This window comes from Eptatretus burgeri, chromosome 11 (assembly GCF_056783735.1).
Source record: "Eptatretus burgeri isolate ZD-2024b chromosome 11, Ebu_testis_v1, whole genome shotgun sequence".
Lineage (NCBI taxonomy): Eukaryota > Metazoa > Chordata > Myxini > Myxiniformes > Myxinidae > Eptatretus > Eptatretus burgeri.
In genome coordinates this window covers 40,132,330-40,145,679 of record NC_140971.1, presented here as the reverse complement: position 1 = coordinate 40,145,679, position 13,350 = coordinate 40,132,330, and the positions used below count along the sequence as shown (strand labels likewise).

At 40.4% G+C, this 13,350-nt stretch overlaps 1 protein-coding gene across 1 annotated transcript in view; it reads right to left on the bottom strand.

Moving 5' to 3' along the window:
• Window positions 1-5,296: 5,296 nt before the first annotated feature.
• NTRK2 (neurotrophic receptor tyrosine kinase 2) overlaps window positions 5,297-13,350 on the bottom strand; it is a 125,606-nt gene continuing 117,552 nt past the window's right edge. Inside the window, exons 16-17 of the mRNA XM_085846110.1 lie at window positions 7,153-7,311; window positions 5,297-6,878 (exon numbers count right to left, since the gene is read on the bottom strand). Of these exons, the coding sequence (XP_085702236.1) occupies window positions 6,693-6,878; window positions 7,153-7,311 (345 nt within the window). The 3' untranslated portion in view covers window positions 5,297-6,692. The remainder of the gene's footprint in view (window positions 6,879-7,152; window positions 7,312-13,350) is intronic.

Below are 13,350 nucleotides of genomic sequence, written 5' to 3'. Positions count from 1 at the left end.
CCAATGTCCCTTCATCGTCCTTGAGATGTCTCTTCAACCTGATTGGAGTCCACCTGTGTTGGATTTCCTTGTTCCTTGTTCTTCTTATTATTATTCATCTTCTTCTTCTGCGTCTTCCTCAATTTTTTGTTCCAAGTAATTCGATAATATATTAGCTTTCAAACGGTACCACTTTTATTATCGTAAGTGTGACAGATACACACATAGAGGGAAGGTTCTCCCTTGATTAACAATAGATTACCATTACTGCATCCTCCACATAAGGTGGACGGAGGTTATGTTTCACCCCTGCCTGTTTGGCTGTTTGTTACTTGGTTTATGTATTTGGCCACAGTTTTCAAGCAATCGTTCTGAAAATTTTTGTGCATGTAGTGACCGGCCAATGACAGCAACGCACATTTTTAGTCAGGACACGGATGCGGATCTCTGGATACTACAATTTTTTTTAGTGATTCTTCACCATTGAGAGATTGTGCCAAAAAGGATATATAATAAGATATCTCAAAAAGTTGTTGACGGATTCGGACGAAACGTTGGTGGGTTGGGTGTGTGATGAAGAAGAATTGATTCAATTTTGGTGAAGATCCGAATCCTGATCCAAGAATTTTTTCAGTGATTCTTCACCATTGAGTGTTGGAGCTAAAAGGATATATAGCACAATATCTCAAAAAGTTATAAACAGATGCGAACGAAACTTGGTGGACAGGTTGGGTGTGCGACATGGCCGATTGGATTCGATTTTGGTGAAGATCTGAATACGGATCCGGATTCGAGAATTTTTAATCTTCAAAGTGATTCTTCACCATCATGAGAGATAGGGCCAAAACGATGTATAGCATTGTATTTGAAAAAGTTCTGGAAGAGTTATGACAAAACTCGGTGGATGAGTTGATTCGGTGATGAGAGAAGGCCAATTCGATTTTGGTTCAGATGCAGATCCAGATCCGACCTGTCAGTGGGATACAAAAGGTAAACTATTCAGCCTGTTGGAGGTATTCACTCTACCGAGTGCCTTTCTGTTTATGTTTATTATTTTAATTTGTTGCTTGTATCTCCTCGTGTGTACAACATGATTACGGAAGGGCAGATAAGATTAGATTTTCAACGTTTTTCTTGCAGCTAAAGAGTTTAGGTGCATTGACCCATGCTTTAGATGTACGTCAGTTGAATTTGAATGAAGACGTACTTGAACAATGAGCGAACCAGAGGAATCTGAAGGAGCTCGAACGATTCACATGGACACGAGTGTTCAAAATACTAACTTGCAGTGTCCCCAAGTTGTACATGTAATGGCCACTAATCGTGGTTGGTGTTAGCGAATGCATATTGTACTTGGTTTCAATTCCGAATTGGCCTACGAGTTGCATCACTTATTGTGGCGCAGCTGTGCTGCTGATGTAGTTCCTGTGGCTCAACATGGTCAGCAAATAGTAAAAAACAAATTGTGGGTTAAAGGTTATACTTTGTGATGGGGACTTCAATCCACCCTTTCGATGATCGTATGAAATGATTGATGAGTTTTATAGTTGCTCTTTTTCCTCGCCTGTGGGACCATCTTCCACTCTCTCTTCGATCTCATTTTTCCCACTTCCACCCCTCCCAAATTTTTGCTTCTGTATCCACATTGTCCACCCCTTGTTTTCTCCCCTCCCATGCCAACTCCACTCCCCTCGTTGTTACCCGCATCGTTTGTTTGTCCATCTCCATTTACTTTCTCCCTCCACCCTGCTGCTGGCGTTTCCCCCTTCTCCTCCTGCTGTTCCTTTTGTTACATTGTGCCCTGATCCGTTCTGTGTTCTCTTCCACGAGCCTCGACTGTGTATTCAAAAAAAAAAAAAAACTTTGACAAAGATTGGATAAAAAATTTCACACAACTTGACAAAAGACAATGAATGAAAAGAGAGTTGACGTTTAAAGTGATTTCAATAAAAGCTGTCAAGACATTTAAACTCAAGTTCTTAACAAACATGAATGGTTGCAAATGTTGACAATGGTGCTGGATGCAAAGCCACCACAAAGATAAAGGAAAATCGTTGTTCCCATGTGAACCCCTGTCTTATGATCCAGGAAACCCAGGTTCAAGTCTCGTAGAGCAGATGTTTGTCCTTTGTCTATTTTTGTATTTTCTTTGGAATTGTATTGAAATATACTGTCTACTAATGTATTTTGTGCTGCATGTGATTTATGTGTTGAAGTTCTAGAGAGGGAGAGAGAGACAGACAGAGAGAGAGAGACAGAACGAACATGCACGCACGCACACACAAATGCTTTTCCCAATTTCGTGACACAAGAAGTACGCAGGTGCAGAGATTTATAAACGATGTTGATCGTAGTCCATGTTATGTGGAGCACTCTCTGCGATGTTGTATCAAATGGTGAACAGGTATTTGTGTGATTGTACGAACTGCTGATGAGAGTTTACACCCAGGGCTGCCATTTTTTGCTGGAATTATTGACGCACGTTTGAATGAATAACAAGTTGAGCGTTTCGCCACTTCTTTGACGGCGCGGTTGGAGAAACGAGTGCACGACTCCTGACAGCATGAGGAAAGGGTCTCTCCTTCACAGCTGGCCTGCATGTTCGATCGTTCCTCATGTGTCCTTCAGACATGATAATTATATCAATTAGTCTGTTGTCATAGTTAATTAACACGTACAAAGGCAAGTGACTTGTGCTCCATGTGATGGGAAAAGCATAATGGCAACTTGATTTGATGTCACTGAGGGGTCTGCCTGCAACAATTGGAGATCAATGTGCGAAGAATTTATATAACACGCGTAACAATCCATCGGTGGATGTTTTTTAATTGTGTTTAGACACATGATGGAAGCTCTTTCTGACACGCTCGCGCACATGTGCACGCACACGATGGGAATATCAGATGTAACATTGTAGATTTATTAGCACAGATGGCCCATGGCCTTTGTAAGCCAGATTTGTGGAGGATCTTGCGCTGCTCGGCGTTTGGGGAGAACAAAACACGAGGAGCCTGAGCTCGTGGCGCCAAGGTCGCTGCACACGTGCATGCTGTAAAGAGAGAGTGCTTCGCCTGGCTTGGCCTACAACAGAAAGCCTTCAGCACAGTGCAGAGTATAGAAGTATAGTGTACACCACTGTAGTGCAAAACGATGAATTGATCACTCGGGGGCACTTGATCCAAAAGCCTTATTCGAACCAAATAATGGTTAAAGTGTCCAGCAGGTTTTGGACTGCATTCAGGCGAAGGTTGTGCAATATGCAAGCAAGCATGGGATTGCTGGGTCGCACATGAATATGGATAGAAGTCACGGCCAATGTATAGGCTAATCACCGATCAGTACCTGTTGGCCATTACATATCAGAGTTGTGCCTATGGGGTGCACACACAATTGTGACCATGGGATTTTTCCACTGCTATCAGGAAAGATTGCATCGTGGCAAACCCATCTCAAGGTGTGTCTCGTGGGAGGTAGATAAAAGTGAACTCGCACAGCAGTTTCTTTTTTATTCTGACCCTTTCGGATCACTTTATCATCCGAGCACAGCGGGCAAGAGGCGGAGAGAAAACACCGCAAATCCATCCAGTAATGTCCAGTAATTTAATTACACCTTTTCAAACTGCAAGCCGAGTGAAGTGCAAGAAACGCTAGGTATCCTAACAGGGGACCATTAATGCACCGATACGAACACATTATACGGACAGTGACGAGCTCCGCCCTGCATGTGCCCCGCCCATTGTGCGGAGTCACCTCTTACGCCACACTCATGCAGGTGATATTTGCAACATGCACTTTGCCTACGTTATAACGAGCTTATGAAACAATCTGGATCATTTCTGTGTTTTTTAAATCATGTGCGTCATAGATGTACATTTTACTGACACTAGATCCAAGAAACATTATTAGAACAATGTTAACAACAATTTAATAATTAACACAGTTAGCCAAAAGCAGCAGTTTAATGATTTATATCAATATAAATGACCATGTTATCATGACTTCAGGACTTGCGCCAAATAATCAATGATACGATGACACAACCGAACAACCTAATGAATGGACATGCTTTGCAAAAGAAGTTTTAATGTAATGTCTTCACATTCATACCCCCTACCCTACCCATCACTAAATTTACAGTTCTACTTGGTTCCTCAAGCGCCACTTCCCCATCTACGTTGGTAAACTCAACTTCCTTGAAAGCAGCAAATTCGACCTCTGATATTCCCAGTTGGGTTGTAAAGTAAGGACCATTAGGTATCTATGGCATTACTGGATGTAGATAATGGTTTGTAATTAGATCGGTTGGTCCACCAAGCCTCCTCTTCTTGCTGTATTTAGTCCGTCTGCCAACACAGCGGGAGATGGGGTTTTGCAATTGTGTGTGTGTGTGTGTGTGTGTGTGTGTGTGTGTGTGTGTGTGTGTGTGTGTGTGTGTGTGTGTGTGTGTATGTGTCCGTCCAGGCCATAACTTTTTTACCATTTGAGCTTTTGTCATCAAATTTTGAACAAACCTTCATTGTAAGAATATGGAAAGGAGAAATTAATAATTGGGTCAAAATGTCAAAGGGCAAAGTCACAAATAGCCCTTATTAGTCTACCAGCCTCTGCGCAATGTGAGATAGCTGAGTTTTGTAATCACTTCCGTGTTTCTTTATTTACCATTTGACATCAAATTTTCAAAAAAATCTTTATTATGAGAATATGAAGAACGTAACATAAGAAATTTTACTTCGCTTTTTCCCTCGCTGTTGTTTTCATCAAGTTTACTTTGAGTGCAAAGCGGATACGGACGGGCTTTGGATTTTGGGTTGAGCTACAACATTGGTTGTATTTTATGTTTTTGTGAATAAAGTGATTGCAAAACAAAACTCAATGTGGTCTTGAATGCCCTGTTGTCATTTATGAGCAAAGATCTTGCACTGAAAATATAGTTCCTTTTGTTTCCGAAAAAAAATTGCAAAAACAAATTGATCACAATTGACATCATAAACTGAAATGTTGAGGACAGATGTAGAATATGGTTTAGCTGAGTGGTGGATATGATGGTTAGACCATGTTGGCTTGGGCAGATAATGGACAGGCAGAAGTTTCCTCCGAAGACAGAATGTGTGTGTGTGTGTGTGTGTGTATATATATATATATATATATATATATATATATATATATATATATATATATATATATATATATATATATATATATATATATATATATATATATATATATATATATATATATATATATATATATATATATATATATATATATATATATATATATATATATATATATATATACATACATATGATTTATCTGCAACATATTTGATACTCAAACTCATACAATTTAGTGCATCACAGTATTATAATTTCCTTCGAAGAAAACACACTGTTAAATTAATCTGATAATTATTTGAATTGTACACATGTTTAACCTTAAATCGGATATCCTATAAACTGGCATACATATACATATATATTTATATATACATACATATACAGGGGGCTGCAAAAGTAGGTATACAGTAAGGATTATACCAGTATTACTAGCAAACAGTTTGAACATTTGAGGGATTAATATGTTTATTATTAGTATGTTATTATTGATATGCTTGTATAATCAATAAAATACGTTTTGTGCGCACGTTTTGTTTTTCAATACTGTATACCTACTTTTTCAGCCCCCTGTATCTGTAAATAACTGTTGGAAGTTATCAGTTGCATACAATGTGTCCTATCTACAACTGGACATAAACCGTTTGTTTAAAGCAGTTTGAAATGTAAAAAAAGAAAAAAAATCCTCTATCATGAAAACCCAGACAGTGTGGGGTGTAAATAGCTTGCTTTGATGACCACAACATCCTTCCAAACTTGGTGTCCCCCAGAGTTTTATCACCACTTTGAGGAATCAGGGCATAGAGGATTGAAATTATATTAAAAAAAAGTTTTTCAGAGTTCGACAGGGGAAGCAACACATGGAGGGCAAATAGAATAAAATAGGTAGACCATAAGATATGTTCTCAATGAATGAAAGAGATATCAGATAGACTATGATTAAACAGGACATTCACTAAGCAGATTTCACGTATAGTCAGATGAAATTGAAGAAATGTTTCCTGTCAGAGGACACGTATGAAAAGATATGATGTAATGATAATCATCAACATTTTTAAGTGTGGCAAGGAACGTAGTGGTCACCAATAACAGGTATTGTTTAACTATTCGTCGTGTAACGTTTTCACAACGATTTTGGATTCATAGTAATTGTTTTTGCTCACATATGCTAGCATACTTGTATCATCCCCTCCACACAGGAGAAGCTTGACGGATGCTGTCCGACCTTGTTTTGATACCAACACGAGAGGTATCAGCATCAAAATAGCATGTCGAAGAAGAAATGTTCATCACAGCTTGAAGGATGTGAAGAACCATCAATCGCTTCATGTGGAATTGTCTCTTCAAACAGAAATTAAAAAAAACATGTTGTTCGTCCCAAAGATTCTCAGGAGGTCGATCATAGTTCTCCTTTCATGTTCACTTTGACAAATACATCACGGCCTTGTGCCCATCTTGGCTATACACTTTCTCCTGCCGTCCTGCAGGCCTGTGGTTTGTTGATGCCATGGCACTGTACCCTGAGCAAAATTGCTGATTACACCACCCAATACTGCCCTGGTTGGGGAAACAAGGTCTTATTCACACTGACTTTGAAGCTCATCCAAGGACATCCAGGTAGACGGGTGAAACCTTGGCCAGGCTGCAAAGGTGGGAGTGAATCTGTGCTATGTTTAAGCGCTGTTGTGGTTCACGCTGCCAGCAACCAAGCATGAGATCATACACCTCCAAGGGACAACTCCGAGGTCTCTCCAGTACTCGGCCCTGGCAGATGCACTCGATCACCTGTAGGGGACCAGCACCCAGAGATACATACATAAGTGTATGCATTGGTATCTGACTGGAGGACCCAGTTATTCATTGTGAGAAAATCAACACTGAAAGATGAGATGGTGAAACAAGAGGTTTAATCAGATGAGCAATATTACTAACCTGTTGTAGAGCTATTAAGTACTCGCACTGGCAGCAAATGGAATGTTATACGAAGTGTCTACATTACTGGCACTGTTTTCAAAAGCAATTGGTGAACAGAAAGAGAGGGAGTGCACAGTGTACTGACCTCATTGTTTGAGAGCTGGTACCAAGGCTGTTTCCCATATGTGAAGATCTCCCAGAGTACAACGCCAAGGCTCCAAACATCACTCTCAGCTGTGAATCGACGGTACATGATGCTTTCTGGGGGCATCCAGCGGATGGGGAGCATTGTGTGCCCTCCAACCTGCAAGTTCAGCACATGGGTATTTAAGAGGTTTGTGGGAGTACAAGGGGTATGTTAAGAGGAGTGGGGAGAGGGATCAGTGACAAGGTGAGAAGAATATTATTTTGGGGATGTGCAGAGCAGGTGAGTAATTGAGAGAGATATTGAGAGTGGATAGCAAGACACGACTGGAGGGCACTGAAATAGTATAGATTTGTTTGCTTACAGTTGGGATAAAGTTTAAAACTTTTCTTTACAAGGGAATACAAATAAATTTGTGCTAAAAAGAGGCCATTTGCACCATTGTGCCTATACCTGATCTGTATAGCTGCATCCACACCTGATGTAGGTGTAAATTACACAACTAACCCCAAGCGGGGATACCAGAATACAACGACCTCGTGCCCATGATCAAAATGCAGACCTGACAGCCAGATAATTAGGTCTTCATGCAAAGGATGGCATGCTCTGAGATTTGACCTTTTATTGGCACATGAACCCACCATCCCCACTCCTATCCCTATCCTCAAAAAACCCTTCACCCCTGCCTGGACTATAACCATCTGTGCATTGTTTGCGGACTGTGATGGCATCGTAGATAAATGTATTCTGGAGAGATGAATGTAGCTGCCCATGTTCTCACTTGAAATGCCTCAAGTCTATACAAAAGAACATCACCTACCTCTTGGACACACTCAAATGGTTCATGAGATGTCAGTCTGTTCCCCAAAACCCTTTTTAATGGCTCAAAAGCATTAACCTGGCTGACCTTATGCCACTGATGCTAACCTTGGCAATAGCTTGTTCTCCCTCCCAAGCAGTAAATCTGCTTCTCCGACAAACACACACACACACACACACACACACACACACACACACACACACACACACACACACACACACACACACACACACACACACACACACACACACACAACTGGGGGTCAGGTCCAGATCCGTAAAACCATTCTGCCTCCTTTTCCACCCGGCATCTGTGCTTCTGTAACCTTTATTTCACCCAAGTTCACTTTCCTGCCGCCCCTTTCATCACCATCAACCGCACATTTAGAAGATTCATGACCACAAACCACACAGTTGAATCATGTCATGGTGATTGCAACTATTACATTCAAAGCATATTGTACTTTCTTTCATCAGACGATAAGAAAATATGAAATTGAATGATAAGCTGATGGCAGAAATTGTTGAAGAGTAGTGAATTAATCATAGACAAATGAAGTTTGAAGGAAGCAATTCATGCAAAAAGCAAAGTTGTAGAAGAACAAAGGAATAAGCTAATAGTAAAAGACGTTTTTGGAGTAACATGCAACACAGTGACATAAGAAACCCCAATAACCATGTGTACAGAGACACATCGTGTGTAGTACCATGTTGGGGGACCATAACACCATGTGCAGAATCGTGATGTGGACCATGGCCAATGGATGTTGAGAGGCATACCAAAAGGTGCAGTGCTCTATTGTTGAGAACCATAACAAAGTGTGAAGTACCCTATTGTTGAGGACTGTAATGGTGAGAACAGCACTGCTATACACACTACGAAGGTCCGAAATATCAACTCTGTGAATGAAGAGCCCACAAATACCTTAAACTTGCGCTTTAAAAAAATTGTTTTCAAAGCCTGCTTTTAAGCCATAATTAAGCTGCATTGAAAGAAAAATTTATCTTTCCTCTGTTATATTATGCGGGGTTAATTACATAAAACATGTTTGAGAGATGGATTATCTTTTTTAAAAGCACTAATGAAAGGCTCAGTTGCATTAAAAATTAACAAGAAACCTGGGTGTGCAGGTTCGACCCAGGGAGCTCTCATGCACTCGTACCTCCCCCACACCACCCCCCCCTCCTCCCATTAAACATTAATGAAGGGACTTCTCTTAGGCAACCTTGAGAACATTGCGCACCAAATGGCTTCCTGGCATTGTATTATTAATGCCAGGGAAGGGCCAGACTTGATGTCTGCCTGACCCTAATAACACCGATAGCGGTAATCAATGCATGGAAAGCAACAGCCGACTGTGGGAGAGAAGTTTGTCTTTTTTTTAACCTGATCAAACCTGTCCAGTTGAAGAGATTGTTCATTGCCATCAGATATTCCATTTGAGCCTGCAGTTAATAAACATTTACTGCCTTACAACAGGATTTAAATTTGGAGTCATAAATAGATAAAGTTTAACGTATAAGCTCTGATATAATATATATATATATATACATACATACATATATATATATATATATATATATATATATATATATATATATATATGTGTGTGTATGTTTATATTCACATATATAGTATGCATGAGAAAATTCTAAGGATATCTGAAGACTCAATAGTTTAAGGCCCAGTCACACCTTGACGTTTTAGGCAGGAATGGCAACGTATAAAAATGCACGTAAAACGTTGGCGTACGCTGAAGTTTTGAGGGTTTTTTTTAAAGTTTTGGTCGTATTCATAACGTGTTGGTCGTATGCATAACGTATTAGTCATGGGCACAGAACGTTTCGTTGTGTTAAAGATAACTTATACCAACGAATGCTTAGCCTGTTGTCGGCGTTCACAACCTATGCCCAACGATAGTTTAACTTAATCATAGCGCGCTGCACGTATCGCCAACGAACTCGTGGCGTTCTCTGTTAAAAACCTGCCGCACGCAGATTTAAATCATAACCGCCTGAAAATTGGAAGTCTCAAAATCGCAGTCACACCTTGACGATTTAGCCAGCGTATGTCGATCTATGAAAAATGTGTCTAAAACGCTGGGACACGTCGAATACGGTATGGGTAAGTTGTGTATACGTTAGGAGCATGATGAAAAACAATGAAGTACGCTGGCATATTACGTGGTACGTCTAGTACGTCGTGAAATTTCAAGCATGCTGAAAATTTTACAACGTACTCGACGTATGGCTTACAAGTTCCGCATACGCTGGCGTAAGTTCTCGGCATGCTCCGTAATCGTTTACACACGTCGGCCACACGTTACTTGTAAGTTAGTCATAACTCGAAACATGTCGAGGTAATGTTTACCATACCCGAAACTTAATTTTTAGCCTACGAGTAACGTGCTTTGAACCTATTAGTAGCGTACTTTGAACCTATGTGTAACGTATCTCAAACGCACATTGGCGTAACTAGACGAATTCGATTGACGTCTTTCGCACGACCACAGAACTTACTGAACGTGTTTCTAACTTACAGCTACCGTATAATGGCGATTTGGCAGCGTTTAGGGGAATTGGTATATACAAATGGGCTTCACAAGAGGAATCTGTCAGTGTTCCAGACTCCATGTTAAGTATATGTCAATGTCAGAAGCAGTGGCAGTAGTAGTAGTAGTAGTAGTAGCAGTAGTAGTAGTAGTGGTAGTTCGAGAGAATTTAGTGATGTCGATGTTATTAGTAGTAGTAGTTCGCGAGAATTTAGTGATGTCGATGTTAGTAGTAGTAGTAGTAGTATCAGTAGTAGTAGTTCGAGAGAATTTAGTGATGTTGATGTTGGTAGTAGTAGTAGTAGTAGTAGTAGTAGTAGTAGTTCGAGAGAATTTAGTGATGTCGATGTTATTAGTAGTAGTAATAGTAGTTCGAGAGAATTTACTGATGTCGATGTTGGTGGTAGGAGTAGTATTACTTTCAAGTAACGTGTTGCAAAGTGTGAACAACGTTCGTGCAGCGTGCTTACAAAACGTTACTCATAGGTTAGAAATAAGTTTCGGGTACGCTAAACATTATCTCGACGTGTTTCGACTTATGAGTAACTTACAAGTAACGTGTTTCAACGTGTGTCAACGATCGCATAACGTGCCTACAACTTATGGCCAGCGTAGCAGAACGTGTGAGTCATACGCCGGCATACATCGTAAAATTTGAAGCATGAAAAAATTCGAGGAAAACCCAAAAGTTCAACGTTTAAAGCCAGCGTACTACGACGTATGGCAGTGTTTTTCAGCGTGCTCTCAATGTTATCAAAACTTACCCATAACGTATTCGACGTGTACCAGCGTTTTAGACAAATTTTCCAAAAATCGGCATAAGCTGGCTAAAACGTCAAGGTGTGACTGGGCCTTTAGTGAGCTGTCACTGTGTAAGTGATGATGTCCTTGGGTTTGAGTCCTGGCTTGAGTCAGAGCTTTTTCACATTTACCCCACACAGGAATTAATTCCTGTTTATTAAATTTATATATTTATGGACATACATATTTGTTATGCCATGGAGTGACATTGAGGATAAGCTATCAATGTGTGCAAAGTACTCCAATGGCTTAAGGCCCTGTCACACCTTGACGATTTAGCCAGCGTATGCCGACGTATGAAAAATTTGTCTAAAACGCTGGCACATGTCGAATACGTTATGGGTAAGTTTTGTATACGTTAAGAGCATGCTGGCATACATCGAAGTACGCTGGCATACGTCGTAATACGCTGGCATATGTCATAGTACGCCGAGCTGTTAGACAAATTTTCCATGCTTGAAATTTTTCGACGTATGCCAGCGTATGACGCACACGTTCTGCATACGCTGGCCAGAAGTTGTAGGCACGTTACGCGATCGTTGACACATGTCGACACATGTTACTTGTAAGTTACTCATAAGTCTAAACACGTCGAGGTAATGTTTAGCATACCTGAAACTTAATTTTTAACCGGTGAGTAACGTGCTTTGAACCTATGTGTAACGTATCTCCAACACACATTGACGTATGTCGACATATTTGATTGACGTCTTCCGGACGACCACAGAACTTACTGAACGCGTTTCTAATTTACAGCTACCGTATAATGGCATATTGGCAGCGTTTTACATACATTTTTATACGTTGCCGTTGCTGGCTAAATCGTCAAGGTGTGACAGCGCCTTAAGAAAGGGATGTCCAAATAACCGAACCCTCCCCTTGAGTTCACATGCCAGTAAAATATTACTAAAGATCAGTCAACACAGAATAGAAGGCTACATTAAGCAAGAAATTCCCGTTGAATAAGCAGGATTCAGAGGAAGAAGAAGAAGAAAAGAAGAAGAAGAAGAAGAAGAAGAAGAAGAAGAAGAAGAAGAAGAAGAAGAAGAATAAGATGTACGAGAGATGAAATCACAAATCTGAGGTGGATCGCAGAAGAAGGAAGGGAATATCAAGGGATGGTGTATCTCTGTTTCGCAGATGAGAGCAAAGATTATCGATTTTATCGATTGTGTTGATCATGCATTTATGTGAATGATGATGAGAGAAATTGGGATGTCAGCGCACCCGATATGTCTGATAAGAAGCTCCAGTAAACACAGAGTGTGATAAGACCGGATGGTTTATGATTGGAAAAGGGGTCAGACAGGGGTGCATTCTCTCCCCTTATTTGTTCAATCCGTACAGTGAGTACATCATGAGGAAATCAAACTTGAATGACATAGAGGTTGTGGAGTCAGGATTCGAGGGAGACGTATCAACAACCGAAGGTATAATGATGATACGACTCTGTTGGCAGAAAGTTAAGACGACTTAATGAAACTGCTGCAGACAGTGAAGAAGAAAAGTGAGAAAGCCGATGTTTATTTAAATCTAGAAAATATTAAAATCTTGTCAACGAAGAAGATCGACATGTTCAGATTGGGAGATGATCATGTGGAAGTAGTGGAACGTTTCATTTTCCTGGGTTCGAAGATTAAAGTGAGTGGATAGTGTAGAGGAGAAATTCATAGACGGTTAGCGTTGGGGAGAACAGCAATGTCAGGATTGACAAAGATCTGGAAAGACAAAGATGTGACAAAACAAACCTAGAGGCGGCTGGGAATGCTCTGGTATTCCCAGTTTCAATGTAGGTGATGTTAGTCGTGGACATTGAAGAAGAAAGAAAGGAATAAGACTGACAATTTCGAAATGTGGTGTTGAAGAAGAATGTTAAAATTCCATGGACTTTTATTTTTACCTCCGCCACCAAAGTTGAAGTAGGATATGTTTTCACCCCTTTCTGTCTGTCTGTCTGTTTGTGTGCAGGATATCTCAAAAAGTTGTGGACGGATCCGGATGTAATATTGTGCACAGGTTGGGTGTT